At 38.0% G+C, this 17,838-nt stretch overlaps 5 protein-coding genes across 9 annotated transcripts; all 5 read left to right on the forward strand.

Annotated features, from left to right (window-relative positions):
* The first annotated feature begins 149 nt into the window (after window positions 1-149).
* LOC105313728 (ras association domain-containing protein 2) lies at window positions 150-5,654 on the forward strand. 4 transcript variants are annotated; one of them, XM_019999805.1, is made up of 13 exons: window positions 150-286; window positions 353-1,158; window positions 3,378-3,472; window positions 3,527-3,648; window positions 3,753-3,993; window positions 4,117-4,219; window positions 4,329-4,415; window positions 4,541-4,746; window positions 4,810-4,911; window positions 4,968-5,084; window positions 5,144-5,206; window positions 5,262-5,359; window positions 5,426-5,654. In XM_019999805.1, the coding sequence occupies exons 2-13, from the start codon at window positions 393-395 to the stop codon at window positions 5,469-5,471; spliced, it is 2,046 nt and encodes a 681-aa protein (XP_019855364.1). In that variant the 5' UTR covers window positions 150-286; window positions 353-392; the 3' UTR covers window positions 5,472-5,654. The 4 variants fall into 4 exon arrangements, with proteins under 4 accessions (XP_019855364.1, XP_011405685.2, XP_019855365.1 ...); XM_011407383.2 differs by having other exon boundaries at window positions 4,544-4,746; XM_019999806.1 differs by having other exon boundaries at window positions 150-279.
* A 140-nt stretch (window positions 5,655-5,794) lies between these two features.
* LOC100636462 (protein Hikeshi-like) lies at window positions 5,795-6,655 on the forward strand. The gene is made up of 2 exons (XM_003388514.3): window positions 5,795-5,948; window positions 6,006-6,655. The coding sequence occupies exons 1-2, from the start codon at window positions 5,919-5,921 to the stop codon at window positions 6,582-6,584; spliced, it is 609 nt and encodes a 202-aa protein (XP_003388562.1). The 5' UTR covers window positions 5,795-5,918; the 3' UTR covers window positions 6,585-6,655.
* A 118-nt stretch (window positions 6,656-6,773) lies between these two features.
* On the forward strand, window positions 6,774-11,576 carry LOC100636588 (mucolipin-2-like). 2 transcript variants are annotated; one of them, XM_011407384.2, is made up of 18 exons: window positions 6,774-6,859; window positions 6,939-7,172; window positions 7,823-7,956; window positions 8,224-8,370; window positions 8,447-8,530; window positions 8,650-8,763; window positions 8,844-8,961; window positions 9,012-9,090; window positions 9,283-9,367; window positions 9,552-9,666; window positions 9,713-9,831; window positions 9,902-10,054; window positions 10,102-10,212; window positions 10,424-10,546; window positions 10,607-10,813; window positions 10,901-11,024; window positions 11,075-11,312; window positions 11,360-11,576. In XM_011407384.2, exons 2-18 carry the CDS (start codon window positions 6,980-6,982, stop codon window positions 11,373-11,375), a joined length of 2,160 nt encoding a protein of 719 aa, XP_011405686.2. In that variant the 5' UTR covers window positions 6,774-6,859; window positions 6,939-6,979; the 3' UTR covers window positions 11,376-11,576. The 2 variants fall into 2 exon arrangements, with proteins under 2 accessions (XP_011405686.2, XP_019855367.1); XM_019999808.1 differs by having other exon boundaries at window positions 6,782-6,889.
* A 27-nt stretch (window positions 11,577-11,603) lies between these two features.
* On the forward strand, window positions 11,604-13,564 carry LOC105313730 (IQ calmodulin-binding motif-containing protein 1-like). Its single transcript, XM_011407385.2, has 3 exons — window positions 11,604-11,694; window positions 11,753-13,195; window positions 13,252-13,564. Exons 1-3 carry the CDS (start codon window positions 11,683-11,685, stop codon window positions 13,438-13,440), a joined length of 1,644 nt encoding a protein of 547 aa, XP_011405687.2. The 5' UTR covers window positions 11,604-11,682; the 3' UTR covers window positions 13,441-13,564.
* A 1,711-nt stretch (window positions 13,565-15,275) lies between these two features.
* Window positions 15,276-17,787, forward strand: LOC100636713 (zinc transporter ZIP9-B-like). The gene is made up of 8 exons (XM_011407386.2): window positions 15,276-15,392; window positions 15,571-15,664; window positions 15,821-16,042; window positions 16,093-16,164; window positions 16,222-16,307; window positions 17,048-17,089; window positions 17,138-17,230; window positions 17,503-17,787. Exons 1-8 carry the CDS (start codon window positions 15,297-15,299, stop codon window positions 17,701-17,703), a joined length of 906 nt encoding a protein of 301 aa, XP_011405688.1. The 5' UTR covers window positions 15,276-15,296; the 3' UTR covers window positions 17,704-17,787.
* The last annotated feature ends 51 nt before the right edge of the window (window positions 17,788-17,838 follow it).

Below are 17,838 nucleotides of genomic sequence, written 5' to 3' on the forward strand. Positions count from 1 at the left end.
CAAAAGGACCTACTTCGTTTCAGTCTAAGCAAAGAAGAGGAAAAGGCTCTCGTAGTACATGATGCCTGGGGAAGATAGACGGAAAACTTCCACATTGTTTGTCACGTGATCTATAAGCCTCCTATACCAGCCCCACCCACAACAAGGAGCTGTGAGCTGAGCTGCAAAATTCTTTTTGTAGCTCCTCCTTTTGTTCTTGGCTTCTTCTCTTGCAGACCTCGGCAGAGAGGTCCAGATGCTTTTAGACAAGAGACTGGCAGACTATTTTAACGAGACATAGTGAGGAGTAAGCCATAGACATGTAGCAGCCTGTGGTATTCAGACTGATAATTAATGTCTCTCCCTTTTATAGCTAATAGGCGGCAATACTCCTACGGGTAGGCTAACAATCCATGTTCTCTGTTGCTCCATTCTCAAATCCAGTCTATCACATCAGTTATTCTGTTTGGGCGAGAGGAGGAGGAGAAGGAGGAGGGTCTGATTGGGGAACTGACAGTGTACCTGACTCGGAAATAAACTCCCCGGTGTTAGATAGGATCCTGTTCACAACAGAAGCTGGTGACATTACACCGACTGTCAACAGTAGCTCTGATATCGAGGAGACTAGTCTAACACCTATTGCAAGCCACAGAGTAGTGAGGGTCCATTCAGATCAAGACTCTGCCATACATAGTATAACTCTGCCTTACCTGCAGCCTCTACCTCCTCCTGTTTCTTCCAGTAAACAAGCAGACACAGGAGACTCTCCATTACAAAGCAATAGTAATTCTCCATCACAAAGCAATAGTAACTCTCCATCACAAAGCAATAGTCACTCTCCATCACAAAGCAATAGTCACTTACCATCTGAAGAGACTGACATTCTCCTTACGTCATCCCTTGTCCTGTTACCTGAGAGGGAAGACCACTTTCCAACTGAGTCCCTGGACTCTGGCCTATGCTCCACTTCCAGTCTTCCTTCCACTGACTCAAGCATTCGTAGACTATCTGGAGGAATGGCGGCTAATTCCCCTAACTTGCCTAAGTGGCGAGGGCAAGCAGCTGTAGCTGATATTAATTCTTTTGGTAGGCCCTCTCCACAACAGCATTCAAGACAAGGAAAGATAGCTAATAGCCAAAGAGGAAGGTGTGCAAGATGTGGAAAACTGGTATATTTTGGTAAGCTATCCCTTTCATGTGTGTACTTGCATTCTTTAGATTTTTAATAAGCGAAATCATGTTAAGCACTTAGCAGTGTAGGCTAATTACTTAGCAGTATAAGCTAGTAGTCTCAGTATTAAATTAAGTGTGTTAAAAGCCATTTAAATGTTCGATTGACCAGTCAGTTTAGAGTAGCCCTGAATGCATTGTTATTGCTCTCTTTTGTAAGCTCTTGCAAACGACTAATCCTCTACTGATTTTGCTTATGGCACTGCTTTGAATAACAATTTTGTTATAATTTTATTATAATACTTCATTACGTTATCTTTTGTATATAAATTAAGTTTTCTACAGAAATTTATAATGAGGGAAATAACCAAACAGCAGCAATCTTTAGATAATCTAGTGTAGTATTGACAAGAGCGACACATGATCCTGTTATTTTAATCTTCTTTGTTCTTATTATTAATATCTTCCCCCGCTCCCCGCATAACAAATTGCCCCCCGAGACCACACCTTTTAAAAGATTAACCACACCTACCTATCTCCGCTGCGGTCCCGTCATCCATCCTTTATATTGGTGGGCATCGTCCTTGCTTCTTCTCTTTTCTCTCGCATCTGGAGTCCTCTTCCTACGCTCTTTCCTGCGCTTTGTATGCGCATCAGGGCTGCACCCATTTTTATACAGTGAGTTACTCATAGGAATGAATATCGTAGTGAAAGCGGGCCCTCAGGGAGATGGCCAAACAAGAGTTCAGTATGGGGTCCTGTCCTATCATGATTATGTATATTACATGTACATTTCCTAATGTTTGGGTGTGTGAGTTTATGTATGTACAGCATCTTCTCTCTATTGCTTTTCTCTCTCTCTCACTGTTGTGTTCCTGTTAATTGCTTCAATGGTGTACATTCTGTCACTTAGCAGTTTCACTGTTGTGAACATTGTCACTCTGTATATAAGGAGAGGGTATACTGTCTTCCCACAAAAAATATAAATCTTGTGTGTTCCTCCTTAATGGAATTTCTAGCCTTACACTCAATGCAAAGAATTTACATTAAACTGGCTGCCAGTATTATGTCTAGTTTGGATGCCATTAACTCCCTCTTGTTAAAAGAAAACAGTCACATGAGGAGGTGGAGAGCCGTAATGGGAGGCAGTAGCTTGCTGCCTGAGAGCAAGAAGAGTGCTGATTAATGGACCGGGGAAATGTTGAGAATTCTTGGGCAGAGTTTATCTAAAACTGTCCAATTATTGGCCAATAGACACTTGTTGATATGCACTTGCATACATTCACTATACATGTACATGCATACATGCATCCACTGCTGTTGCTGTTTCTTAGAATTATTCTAACTAAAAGTATACACAACCATAACATACACATGTGTACTTGTGCAATAGTTTGTTAGTAGTTGGTCCATATCCTTTTGGCTACTAGTAGTGCATGTACATTCTGTATAATACCTATTATTATTATTATTAATGTTATCTTATGTAATAACTCTTGACTTCATTGTTTGTTGTTGCCTTTATTGATTATGATAACATCTCCCCTTTGTGAACGTGTGTCCTTAGCACTTATCTGGCATTACCCATTATTATTATTATTTAATATATTGCTACCAGTTCGACAGCTTACATAGCTGTTAAGTCACTAGCTAGAATAATTATATTTTAAATAATCAAAGATTATCCACTGCTTTGTGTCTGTAGTGGAGTTTGTTCTCATGGGTCAGGTGTCCCCCTACTGAACTCTTGCTATTTTTATAAATTGTGTGATTGTAACCTCTTTATGGCATTGAACTTTGTCTTTTTCATTCAAGACATCAGCTCATTTCGTTAATTGAATGTCTATAGTACCTGGCAACGATCACTTTGGAAAAACGACAGTCATGTCTAAAATCAAGCGAAACGTCTTAGGTTTCGGCATAAAGAAGTCCCCAAAGCCCACAAATGGGATTGTGGACGAAGGTAATAGCACATAGGACAGTGGCCAGTGGAGAGGATGTATTTATTTGGTTGTGTATAAGGATGCTTTGCTGTTTGGTTGTGTATTTAGTTTTATTGTGTTTTCTTACTGACCACAACTTGTAGAATGATGTCAGGATTGCATTAATTATCTATATCTTTTCTTCCTTTTCCCCTCTCTCCAAATCTTTCCCTTTCTATTTCACACACACGCACATTCACAATTGCATCATAACTTACTTTCTTTCCTCTCTCTCTCTACTCATAGCTGAGAAAAGGACAGCCATGGGTCAGCAATGGCACCAGAAGTGCTTCAGGTGTACGACCTGTGGTAGATTCCTAGACCCAGGAAGACACTGTGAGGTAATGATGCATTACTGACACTGACCTGTCTATAATTGAGTTTGTACATTATAGCACGAAGGCCAGCCCTACTGTAATACTTGTTATCAGAACCAGTTTGGTCCCGATGGACTGAGGAGTGGGACAGCTATACAACCACGCCCTCTTTTAGACCCACCGCTCACAGCAGAGGAAAGGTACGGATGATTTAGTTGTGTTGTGATAGAGCTCATGTGATGATTGTTTAAGTTAAAAGCAATGTTTATACGTATAGAGAGAAAGTTTTTATTGTTTTTTTTAGAAGCGACATACTCTCGAAAATAGAAACGTACAATCTTTACAAGGAGAATGCAATAGAGACCATCAGACACAGAGAAGCAGGAGACAGGATATTCTATGAAGGAATCCTCAGACTTTACTGGGGACTCAAGAGACACATTGTGCTCTCCAGTGGAGCTAATTACGGTCGACAAAGAGCCAGGGAGAGCTCTTATAACTATATTTCGATTGATGATGAAGGATTTGATAAGATGGTGACACAGGTATGATATATATTTCTTGATGATTTCATTGTGTGTGTCTTCTACTCTTCCTGTCTCTCTTTTATATTTCTGTCTTCTTCTCCTTCCTCTTTCTATCTTTCTCTTTCTCTCTCTCTCTCTCAGGCTGACTCTGGAGACATTAGCAAAGATGAGTTACAGAGATACATGGAACTAGCTCAATACAGCCTAGGAACTGATGAGCTAGTGAAAGGATTGTCATTAGAAGGTCAGCACCACTAGCTGCTAGCACACACACACATTAGTAGTTTTTGTAGTAACATCTTCATGTTATGCCCTTTTATGCATAATGCATTAACTAATGTCTCATATGTTAGCCTTTTCTAATGGAGAGAGTGCTACAGACAGTGGAGTGGGCACAATTACTGAGGAAAGTGATGATCCTAAAGAAGAGTATGTCATTGGTAAGTCCTTATGCCTCTGTGTGTACATTTGTATTATTCAATGTCGGCTGGAATGAGTTTATATAGGTGTGTATCTGTATGTATCTGTTTGTATACGTACATTCACTTTTATATTGATGATTCAGTAGGTGTTGACGATTCAGAGGATGATAGTTTACCGGAGGAAAAGTCCTGTCAGTCCCTCACTAACAGTCCAACCAAAGGGAGAGTCGTCCTAAGACAAAAGAGTGATGTCACCGATAGGATACCTCGTACAACCTCAGTAAGAAGGAGGTCAGCTTCCTTCAAGAAAGTGCAGAAGTACAAGCGACAAGAAGCCAGAGAAGAAAAGGTATGTGTTTATTATTTGGAATGGTTTCACCCGCCTCCTCACTCTTCCCTCTTCCCCACTCAGAGGAGTAAATTCATTCCTCCGTACGGTAAACCCACTAACCTAAGAGTCTCCAACTTGCAGAGGACACCAGAAGTCATTGACATGCTCCTACAAAAATACAACGTAAGATTGCAATGACTTAGTGATCATGGATAGATACATGAATGCCATCCACACAGGTCGAAAATAAATCCAGTGAATTCTCGTTAATGGTAGTCCATGATAGTGGAGCAATGGAACAGCTTGACCCGTCCGACTCTCCATTGGCCATCAGATTAAAGCTTGGACCAAGTGAAGTATGTATTTTTATAATAATATTTAACAAATGCATTTGAGTTAATGGCATTATCACTAGGACGTTGCCAAGATTTATGTGATGGAAGCCAGTGATTCTGCAAGCATGCAACTCTCACAAGAGGTCTGTGTAGTCTAAGTGTACATAGTGTTAATATGATACTGTCTGCTACCAACAGGTTGCCGAGTACATTAGGTTCCAGTTACCAGAGCTAAATATCTTCCTCAAGAAATTCGACGAGGAAGAACAAAGAGAAAAAGAAAAATTGAGGAGAAGGTAAGCTGCTTCTCTTATGCAAGCTAGTTTGTATTCACTTTTATACTCTCCCCCTCTCTTTTGTAGGTTTGAGATTTGGAAAGATGCTATCAGGGAAGTGCAATCACTTTGATTTTGGTTGTCTTCCTCTCCTCACTAGCAGTTAACTCTCTTTTTGTCCTACCACTCTCCTCTCTCTCTCTCTCTCTCTCTCTCCCTCTCTCTCTCTCTCTCTCTCTCTCAAATATGTTTTAAGGAACACTTCACATGTATTATACACTCCTCCTAGGGAATGATGTTTAAGTATTGATAATAATAATATTAATAATAATAATAATAATAACTAGTATTGTGTTTTCATTATTATTGTGTAATTTTTGTGGTTTATAATAATTATTATTCTCACCAATAATTTAACTTGATTATTACTTTCATTATTGGGCGTGGTTAGTTTTAACCCTTTGTATTCTAGAAGATTCTTGGCCATTCTTGAATAAACTTGTCAATTGTCATTGTTCTTCTTTAAAGATTAGTGGATACTTTATAGCTCTGGCTTGTTTTTTGAAAGAATTATAGAGAAATGTTTGGCCTACTAGCCTCTGGACGCTTGGTAAGTACTTTTCTTTTGCACTATTGAAGTATTAAACATTATTTTACTCCATTGTAGGTAGATACTAATATTCAAGATGCTGGTGGAGGGCAGTTTTACTTCACGCTGGAGCAAGTTGAAGGTCTTAACCACATTGTCGTCTTCCTTACCGGTCAAGTTCCTTTCTCCGAGGGTTTTGCTGGCGGTATATATTTTGGTGTCTCAACCGACCTGGGAGGGATAGCCTGGCAATATTTGGGTTTCATATCAAACGAGAAACCCAGCGCCATTTTTAAAATATCAAACGTCAAGCCGTCGCCTTCTGCCGCCAATCCTTTTGGTGAAGCCATGATGGCTAGCCTTGAAGACATGAGTTCTACTACAGCACTTGTTGGGATATTAGTGGAGCCAGCTGCCCACATTGCACAGCTTACTCCAGCTTCAAACACTCAGGCAACTAGCATGGACTCATTTACAGAGTTTTCTACCAAAATGGTCGAGAATTTCTTCAATTATGCATCGTCCTTTGCTGTTCTCCCAGCTCAGACTCCAATCAATCCAATGGAGAACTATGTCCCTCTTAGTGTCCTCCAGTCCTGGTACGAGACTTTCGCCAGACGACTACAAGCTAATCCTAACTATTGGAAAACACTTTAAAATTTTTGTGTTTCAGTCATTGATGTAGCAGTATTTGATTTTTTATCCAACTGTACATGAATTGCAAAAAACCTTTTCTTTTGTCGTTGGGTGGAGCTGCCTCGAGCTCGCCCACGCATGCTAACGAGAGATTATGGGCATGCGCAGAACGCAGTACCGCGCGATGATTACCACGCCCATCCGACATCATAGGCGTGTTTCACACATGAATGTCATGATTTCATGATTGGCCTGCAAATAAAAAGATGTACTGGTTTGATAAGGTGTGTTGGAAGGTATGTCTCGTCCTCGAGTGAGCGAGAAAGGTATGTATGGTCTGTATATTGCTTAAAATAGTCTTCTCTTTTACACTAGCTTCATCAAAGACCCAGTCTCTTCATTTAGCCCTTAACGACATGTCCAGGAATTACTCATCTTCTCGTACTAGTGGTGGGCCTGTTGGCCGCTCTATCAATAACGATCCAGGAGTAGGAGGAGAGGAAAGGAGCTCTAGCAAGAGGGACAGCGTAGATCCCATAGACTCACTTACCATTAGGAGCAGGAAAAGATCTAGAGAAGATTTCTCATTTAAGAGCTGCTTTACTTCATGTAAGTATTCTAATGCCCATAGTAGCATTTATTAGCACTTATGGTACTTATTAAAGAATATTCTGCCTCAAGTCAAATTAAATACCAAGTTCTACACGATTGGTTTTTGATTGTATTGAGATAAGTGTTTGTTTATAAGCTGGTTGTAGTAGGCCCTAGTCAGGTGGAGTAGCTTAAACATTCAATGTGGTCATTCTTCTGAAAATGACCCTTATTCAATGTGTGGTGTGTGGGTATGCCTCTATAAAAACTAATCGTTATCCTTTGGTAACTGACACTTAATGGCATTCTGCATATGAACAAACTCATTAAGTCTTGATTGCTTTACATTACATAACTGACTCCATTGTCTTTAACTATAGCACCTCCTATCAGACTTGCTACCAGCTGCCTTCCTCCTATTAAATTGTAAAGAGACTTGTTTATTGTCTCTGGTAGAAGGAGCACCTATCATACATAGTGTTATCATTATCTACAGTATACAATTTGAAGGAAGGGTGGGTACAATTAAAGGGTGGACATTATGCTTGTTGAAAAATAGCCTTCATTGATGTATGTCATACTAGAATTCTTGCAATCACGTGATGCATGTACACAGCAGTCATGTGATTTTGTTTTTGTCATCTCTCTTTCTTTTCTTCTCAAAATAGTCTGTCAAAAACTCTACAATTTCACAATTGCTTCTTGTCAATATTCTTTCTGTTACTTTTGTTACTCGAAAGTTCGGAGGGGGAGTTACCAAAATATGGAAAATTTTGAAAATGAACCTGACGGATCTACAGAGGTAAACAACTAGACATTATTGTGGTAAACAACTAAAAATATTTGCGTAGAAACTTTTCATTGTTATAGCCTTTTTTCTCATTAGCAATCAGGCTATAGTTATTTTTGTATTATTAAGCAGCAAAACCTTAAAAACAATAACATCAACTACATCCAACACTTATGTAAACCTCTCTCCTAATTTGGCTACCGAATTCCAATGAGAAATATGTATAATAGTATACAATGATAAAATATTGAAAGTGAAAATTAACTGATGTTGTTATAGGGGATAAGAGCCGAGATAGAGGCAATGAAATCCGAATTGAAGTTCCATTTTATGAATCCGTTTCAAAAGTGGAAGTACGATAAGAGGAGGCGTTTTCCATGGAAACTGCTCGTACACATGATTGTCATAACACTGGTGACCATACAAGTAAGGACAATGACATCAATATTAGCTATAACTGTCCCTCTCTCTCTCTTTCTCTCTCTCTCTCTCTCTCTCTTAGTTATGTGTTTGTGCCGAAGAGAGGAGAGAGCTCAAGACATTTGTTTTTAACAACAGGGACACGTTTAATGATTTATTTATAATTGTGAGTAACCCGGCCAACATGTACAGTGTAATTTATGTCACATTCCTCCACACACACACACACACACACACACACACACACACACACACACACACACACACACAAACAAACAATTCCAGAAACCAATTGCCAATGACAGACATGATCCCTTGAATTATTATGGCAAAGCCAGTGCAGGGACTATCAGAAAGATAGAAGATCTTTGGGGACAGATTAACCACACTATTATTACAGTAAGGAATAAGGAGACGTGTACAACACTTTTAGATACTAATAATGTCCATGTGCAACATCTTAATTTTGTCTTCTGTAGTATTATTCAATCAAGACGATTGCCATTGGTCCTTATCAGTATGGCTCTGAAGATGATTCCAACACTCTCCCTCCGCCTCTTATACTGGATTTGATATTATTTGATTACAAAAATTCAAGTGGGTCTCATGGATTATACTGTAATTTTATTATTGTACTTTTATTGTAGCCACCACTATATCAATAAGTAAAGATGCTGATATTCATGAATTATTGTATGATAATGGTGTATCAAGGAGTGTTACAAAGTGAGTAGTGACATACATGTATAACTGTTGTTTTGTAGACACAAACATAATTTGAAGTGTGTATCAGAAAGTTTGAGCTAATTCTGATCGCAAATCTAAAGTTCAGAGAGACTTCAGACCAACTCTGACTAAAATTTTTTTGAAATAAATAATAAGTTGTTATTATTAATTATTATTCTTTTTTTCTTATAGCATTGATTCAATGACATTTAAGTTTAACTTGAGCTCATTTTACAAGGACCAGAACTTTTATTTGTGCGCTACCTTTCACATTGAGGTTAGTAACACTTTAGCATAATTTACTGACACCAAATGGTCTCAAATCATTTTCAAAATATAATTAAACATCTGCCAAATTTTAACAATGGAATAGAATTGCCCGTATCACGTATTAGGCCAAGAGTTGCACTTTTATAATTTGAATATTATTTCTCTGTGTCTTTGCCTCGCTTGTGTACTAGATTGAATTGAAAAACAATGTCATTGATGGTACAATGCCTGTTTACCTGAGAGCTGAGTCAGAGTTTGATCCATGCGAGGATGATGATGGTGATCAAAAGAGATTGAACTATAGAGGTAAGTGCAAGTTTACTTTAAGCCATTTCATTTCTTTCTTTGGTAGGCTCCACTCAGCATGACTCCGTGTTACTTGCTGTACTAGGCAGTCTTGTACTCCTGTTCACTATCATATCTACTGCACAGTGCATTAGATCATTAGTTACTTCTGCCAGATTCACTAAGGTATAGTAGTTGAATTTATTGCAATGGTGCATTTATTTAAAGTCATCCGTTAATTTTTTATTATTTGTAGAGAGTCAAGAATTTCTTTCTCAAGCATTTCAACTATAAGCTCTCGTTGTCAGAGTATCTTCCATTGTACAATGTCTGGTTCATGGGAGTTATATGTAGTAATGTATTAGTAGTCGTGGGTACTATCATGTTCCTGTTTACTGCATTCATTAATGTGAGTATTATTGACCCATTTCACCATGTTCTTCTCCATTGAAACAGGAAGGTGCATTATTTGAACTGAGCGATGTCAGTAGCATCATCTTTGGCATGGGAGTCTTCTTCCAGTGGCTTGGCTTGCTGAGGTTCCTGAGCTATTTTGATAAATACAATGTATGTCCTTATGGACTATTGTGTGTGTGTGTGTGTGTGTGTGTGTGTGTGTGTGTGTGTGTGTGTGTGTGTGTGTGTGTGTGTGTGTGTGTGTGTGTGTGTGTGTGTTTCTCCAAGTCTTTTCTGAGTGCATGATAATGGTGCTTGTGACCACAAAAACAGACCATATATGTACATTGCTATCTTCTGTTGTATTAAATTATTCATTTAGATACTGTTGATCACATTAAGACTGGCTATACCCAGTGTCATTCGTTTCATGGTCTGTGGTTTCATATTTTATGTTGCCTTCCTTCTTCTGGGCTGGCTAGTATTAGGACCCTACCATCCAAAGGTACATCATAGATCACTAACGAACATACGAATATTTTTATTTAAAAATCCTTTTCTGTAGTTTGCTGATCCATCAGTGACCTCAGAGTGTCTCTATTCTCTCATCAATGGAGATGACATGTTTAATACATACATACAAATGGACAGCTCCTCTTTCTCTGCTTTCATATTCTCAAAGATATATCTCTACGTGTTTATTTCACTCTTCATTTACGTGGTGCTTTCAGTGTTTATCTCATTGATATCAGACACTTACGAGACATTGCATGTAAGTTGAAAAATGACTATTGTTCCTCACACGTCTCTCTCTCTCTTTCTCTTTCTCTCTCTCTCTCTCTCTCTCTCTTCCTTGTAGGAAGTATGGACTGTAAGGTCACGAGGTTTCTTGCAGGATTTTGCAAACGACTGTCTGATTGAGACGACTGATGAGGGACAGACCAGTCAAACAAATATTGACAACGACTTTGAAGTTTTAACAGGTAAGTGTAATTCCAGTAACTATTTGGATTAATAACGTGTTAATTGGAAGGATCCAATCGTGGCTCTACTGATAATTCTCCTCTTCTTCATCGTCCAGTCACTACTTATCTTGGTCGTAGCGGCCAGTTTAGGACCACCACTCCCACTGTTCATCTTCACCCAGCAGCCAATAGCCCATTAGGACAGACAAGAGTAACAGCAAGTTATAGTGCTATTAATAATAATAATAATAATTCTTCTCCTGAAATGGAGCGAGCACCATTGCTATATCCTCGACTTACAGGAAGGTTAGTTTGAATAGCAATCAATGTTCTTTTACCCTTTCTTTCTCTAGTCGTAATCATGTTTGATCATCTTCTCAATGCTGTGTATGTAATGTATGTATGTACATGTATATTCAATCAAAATTATAAACTAACTTCTATCAGGAGTTCTGTATTGTCTTATTATTATTATGGGACTCTGTTGCTGGTACTTTTGTGATATTTTTGTGCTGATTTCGATCAGCTGCACTTAATGATATATTTTTATTACTTTAAATTAAAAAGAAATTAGCTTGATGAAAAAATGAAATTTTTAGTGACTTTATTACGCTCACGGGATTAATGAAGTAATTATTTTTAACCCCTTCAATGCTGTTGCTCATAACAACAAACAATGGCGGACAAGGTAAAGATTTATGATAACACTTGAACCGGTCATGCAATCTCTTTTCTGGTTCTTTTAGGTCGATATAACCTCCTCCATCATTGCTATAGCCCAAGAAGTAACCGGAACAGATTCATCTCTCGCGGATCACGCCCGATCCTTCCTCAAACTGAGGGATCTTCTCAGCGACAGTAGCCTCAACTTCACAACATTAACTGGGGCCCACTACCTTATTTGGAAGTGTGATTTGCTACATGTCTTGGTCGAGGAGTTACGGGTTGACTTTACGCAAGTTGACGTTGGTAATGGTTGGTATACTGGAGTTATTTTAGGTCGATTATTGAGTAACGTATGCAGTAACATAAAACCATTGGAAAGGAAGGAGGGAGAGGAGGAGGAAGAGGAGGCAGAGAGAAATGAAGAATTCTATGAAATGCTACTACCAACGGCAGCCGACTCTTTCCTTATTCTAGCTAACAATATTCACGAGTCGGACAACTCTTCCCATTCCATTTACTTGGATCAGTTTGAGGCTGTCACAGATGCCCTTATAAGACTGTGTTTCGCTCACAACGACTGCATTAAACGAGTGATTGAGTCATCTTACCTCTTGCACCTATTGGTATCAGATAATGTCGACTATTCCCTTTCGATAATGAGATTCCTTCAAGAACTGGTGAAAATAGATGGTGAAATCATTGAGTGTGTCAGCACTAAGATATTAGAGAGCATATTAGATGAGCTAGTTTATAAGGTTGGAGGACCACACAAAGAACTGGCTATCACGGGGCTGAGGCTCTTAGCAATACTCTCTAGTTATTCTGTGATTGTTGTTGAACTAATTAGTGAGAAATATAGAGGGTTCTCCCTTCTACTGGAGAAGTGGAGCCAGACATCAATGGATGCCTCAATGGTCAAATTTGTGAGCACTTTACTGGAAAGAGTGAAAGCATCCGATGAGGATAGCTCACTCCAAAAAGCAGCTGTATTTATTCAGGCTGGCTGGCGTGGATACGCCACGAGAAAAAGACTACAGAGAATGAGGAAAGGTTTTGTGTTGTTGCAGAGATTAGTTCGTAAGAGAAGGAGGGACAAAGAGCTAAAGAAACGTCAGAACAATGGCTTAAGGAGCAGAGAAATAAGAAAAATGAGAGAAGAGAGAGAACATGAAATGGCACTGCTCGAGTCAATGCCAGCCTCTTCAGTTGCTAAGTATTTGACAGATCAAAAGAACAGTGCAGCAGTTATAATTCAGCAATGGTGGAAGAGTAAGAGGAGGAAGAGAGAGCAAGTTACAGGCCAATTGGAGAGAAATAGGAGTGCAGTAATTATTCAGAGAGCCTACAAGAAATTTATAAAGAGAAAGAATGAGCCAAATCAAGAAGCAAGGACTAGTAGACAATCTATCAATCCTGTGAAAAGTCCAGATAGGACTAGCTTAGCCAGTATGCTGGACTGGTTTTATACAAGCAGAGCAGAAGCAAGAGAAGAAGAAAGGAAAAGAGCATTATTGCTAGCACAGGTATGTAAAATAGTAATTTCTGATTTTAGTAGTAACATTTTACTGTGTGTCTATAGTTATCAAGTCAGTGTAATTTACTACTCAATATGCCTTCACTTGCTGACTCTACTGTTGGCATTGAGACAATGTTTCTATCTGGTTCTTCGCAGACTGTAGCCTCAATGGCAGAAAAGGCTCACTCTGAGAAGATAGCATCGCTAAGCCTTCCATTATGGAAGAGGTCACATGAAAAGGACAGAGTATAACTTATTTTATGTCCTCAGCAATAACTTATTAACCTAACTGTACTGTATCTAATTGATTTGTATTCATAATACATGTAGTTTGTATGTCTCTTGATACTTTATTAAATGCTCTCTCAAAGGAAAACATTTTTGATTGTGGTCTACCATCTACATTTTGGGTATACAATGGCTCGGATCTGGTCAAAATTTTCAAAGTGGTACCTCATTTCATCTTCAGCTTTATTGGTTCTCATCTGGGACTATCTCATATACTGGAACTACTTCTTGATTGGTCATTTTGGGGGCAATTATTTTTCAGAGGGCTTTGCTTCTGGCAGCTGGTCAAAGTATGGCTTTTATATGATATCATGTCTAGGAAACCTTTTCTTCCCATTCTTTGGTCTGTTAACTGATGCATGGATTGGAAGAGGTAATGCTGTGATGATTGGTGCAATGTTTTGCCTTTCATCTTGGATCACAGCTGCCACTGGACTAGTCATACATTCGTATTTGTATCAGTCTGTACATTTTCTATGGTTTACACTTGCTGCTGGCACTTTTCTTGAATATATAGGATATACAAGTTTCAGAGCTAACATAATACAGTACAACATTGACCAGCTTGTGGGAGCTTCAGATATTGACTATAACACTGTCATTTTCTGGCATGCTGCCTCTGTACAGCTAACTGCTTTAATATACTATCCTTTACAGTGTATTTTTCTTGATGATAGCAGATACTTTATCACAACCATATTCATAGTGTCAGGAATTTCTGTATCTCTTGTGCTGGTATCTCACTCATTATTCAGGCATAAACTGGAAGAGAACATGTCATTGATGAAAAATCCTATTAAACTAGTTGTTAGAGTATTGTGTTATGCCAGGAAGCACAAGTATCCTGAGAATCGTAGTGCTCTGACCTACTGGGAGGAAGAGGCTCCTTCAAGACTAGACCTGGGTAAGGAGAAATATGGTGGACCATTCACAGAGGAAGAGGTGGAAGATGTAAGGACTGCTTTACGTATGCTACCATTATTTATTGCTGTGTTTGCATTTGCTTTAAGTGATGACTATAACTGGTATATCAGTAAGGACTCTATAAAATTAATCTCTTGCTTGATTCCAACTGATTTTGGACACAATGCATGCTCAGTTATATTACTGCTGGCATATTTATACCTGATTAGAGTCTTCTTCTATAAGTATATTCCTAACATGTTGAGTAGAATGAGTGCTGGACTGCTGTTTGCTTTAGCCACCTCTGTTTCGAAATTGATAATTTTCAGTTTTAAGACACTAACTAACCTTGCACACAACAACCTAATTTTAATTGTTCCACAGATACTCTATTCCGTATCATTTATTCTACTCTATCCAGTATCATTAGAGTTCACAGTAGCTCAATCACCAGTACACATGAGAGGAGTGATGGTTGGAATGTGGTATGCTGCATCAGTCGGTCTTGGTTACCTGTTAAACATTGTTCTGCAGTTTCCATTTAATTGTGAGAACGAATACATTTGTACAAATGTCTACTACTATACAACAAAGAGTGCAATAGTTCTACTGATTCTGATAGTGTTTGTTATACTGGCCAAGCGTTACAAGTATCGTGTGAGAGAGAATGAAGTTAATATTGTTCAGATAGTTGATGATCATTATCAGAGATACATGCAACAAGAGGAAAAATATCATAAAAACTTGAACTAATTATTATGTCCATAAATTTATTTTAAAATTAATATAAAATAAAATAATGCCTGTATTTTCACAAGACACGTGAACTCACGTTGCTTTTACTCTAATTATAAAAGGGAATATTGAAAAATAAATGGGTGTGGTAAAACTGGTAATAAAATAATTAATTAATTGTTATGGAACCAATATGGACGTTAAGTTTTTTCTCTCTTGCCATGTTTCTAGGCTGTTACTTAGCTGGATCAATACCTTTACTGCTCACACTCTCAGAGGTACTTCAAATATAAGTTACAGAGTGAGGGAGCCCTTTGAAACGGCTGCACTGGATAGATATTTACCTCCATACCACTCATGATTGGCAATGCATTTTAAAGTTTAAATTGACAACATACGTATAATATAGAACTATATGTGTTTATATGCATGTATTACTCTCTCTTCTGTTTTCAGAAAATACTGAGGAAGGTCACAGTGTTTGGTGCTGGACTGCTGGTTGGTACTGCACTAGTGGTCATTATACCTGAAGGAATAGAGTCCCTTTACAGTGAGCCAATAGTACTCTGGGTTATGGTTTTAAGTCGTACCTCATTTTCTATTCGATGCCAGTAGTAATAGTAATAGCGGTGTAGTAGTATTTACTACATAGTACTAATATATATACTAGTTATACACTTTTGTTCTATTAAGCATCATTCCACAGGCAGTTCACACAGTCATCACACTCATGATAAAGACGGTGAAGTTGAGACTTCCTCCTCCAGCTCCCCTCCTTCTTTCTCACTCTCTTCTGAGTCTGCCTCCATTGGAGGTGAGGCGGATAACGAGAATCTAGAGTTTCTCCTTGGCCTCTCTCTTGTGCTTGGTTTTGTGTTCATGCTGGTTATTGATCAGTGTGGATCTCATTCCCATTCCAGTGGAACAGGTATGAGCGTTTTACATTGCATTACATGGAGATTACATGTATGGTTGTAGATGTGGAGGCTGCATCTGTTAGGAGAAAGGGTGGGATCACTGTTACTGTAGGACTGGTTGTACATGCAGCAGGTAATGCATGATGACTGAATTGATTCCAAATATCAATCACTTTTCATTTTCTTGTAGCTGATGGTTTGGCATTAGGAGCAGCTGCTGGTTTATCAAAATCTGATGTTGAATTTGTTATATTTCTCGCAATTATGCTCCATAAAGTGAGGGCTTACTAATTTTTGAGTTATAGCTGTTTTAAAAATTGAGCCCATTTCTTGTACTATAGCCCATAGTTTTTTTTCAAAAAATGACTTTAAAATCATTCTCTATTTTTATTACATTTTCTGATACATATTGATGTCCTTATGCTATGCAGAAATTTTGAGTTGACTCCAAGCTCAAATTTTCAAGTTATGGCCATTTTAAAAAGTATCAAAATTCTGAAAAATACCCAAGGCTATAGCCCATGGTTTTTTCCGAAAAATGGCTCTGAAATCACCCCCAATTTTTATTACATTTTTTGATACATATTGACACCCTTATGCTGTGTAGAAAGTTTGAGCTGATTCCGACTTAAATTTTTCAAGTTATGGCCATTTTAAAAAATGAGCAAATTTCTGGAAATTTCCCTGTACTATAGCCCATGGTTTTTTCCGAAAAATGGCTCCAAAATCACCCCCAATTTTTATTACATTTTCTGATACATATTGATGTCCTTATGCTGTGTAGAAAGTTTGAGCCGATTCCAATAAAAAATTTTCGAGTTATGACCATTTTAAGAAATGGGCCAAACATCTTGTACTATAGCGCATGCTTTTTTTCAAAAAAGGCTTTGAAATCACCCCCAATTTGTATTATATTTTCTGATACATATTGACTATGTAGAAAGTTCGAGTCAATTCCAACTCTTTACCTCTGTTCTTGACCTATGTCCTCTCTCTCTCTCTCTCTTCCTGTTTAGGCTCCAGCTGCATTTGGATTTGTTACGTTTCTTATTCATGACGTTAGTCGTATTTTTATTTTTTGTCTTTTAATAAACCATTATTTGTAGGGCTATGATAGAAAGACCGCTAGGTTTCATTTATTAATATTTTCTTTGGCAGCTCCTTTAGCTTCTTTTGTTTCTTATTTTGGACTAATTAGAGTAAGTGTGTTATTTTTTTACTATATTTGTAATGTGGTGTACTACTTCCCACTAGTTGCAATAAACTGTTATTGTTATTAAGTAGACCTTCCCACCAGTTACAATAATGTATTATGTTACTGACAGACCTTAGTCTACTACTATTTACTTTCCACTGGTTACAATAAACTACATTATATATTATGTTATTGAGTTGTCCTTCCCACAGACCCTAGTCTACTGAAATTGTATGTGATCATAGGTTAGGTATGAAATAGTGTATTTTTCCTTAGGTTATGTACTCTACTTCAATTCCCATCACTGGTATCACAATGCTGTTCTCTGCTGGCACATTCCTTTATGTAGCAACTGTTCATGTTCTCAATGAAATCTCCCGAATGTCTCCAAACTCTAGACTATCAATAGTTGAAGTTATATTGCTAGTGATGGGTAGCTTGTTACCATTATTGTTCAATGTCACACACTCTCATTAACATCATAGTTCCTACATGTATGTACAAAGCATATAAAAATTGTGACAATTTTTTATTAAAATCTTTGATACTTATCAATAACCATATGCTGAAGTTTAAGTCATTTCAGAGTAAAATTCTTGAGTTATGGCCATC

Source organism: Amphimedon queenslandica, unplaced genomic scaffold (assembly GCF_000090795.2).
Source record: "Amphimedon queenslandica unplaced genomic scaffold, v1.1 AMPQUscaffold_13237, whole genome shotgun sequence".
Classification (NCBI taxonomy): domain Eukaryota; kingdom Metazoa; phylum Porifera; class Demospongiae; order Haplosclerida; family Niphatidae; genus Amphimedon; species Amphimedon queenslandica.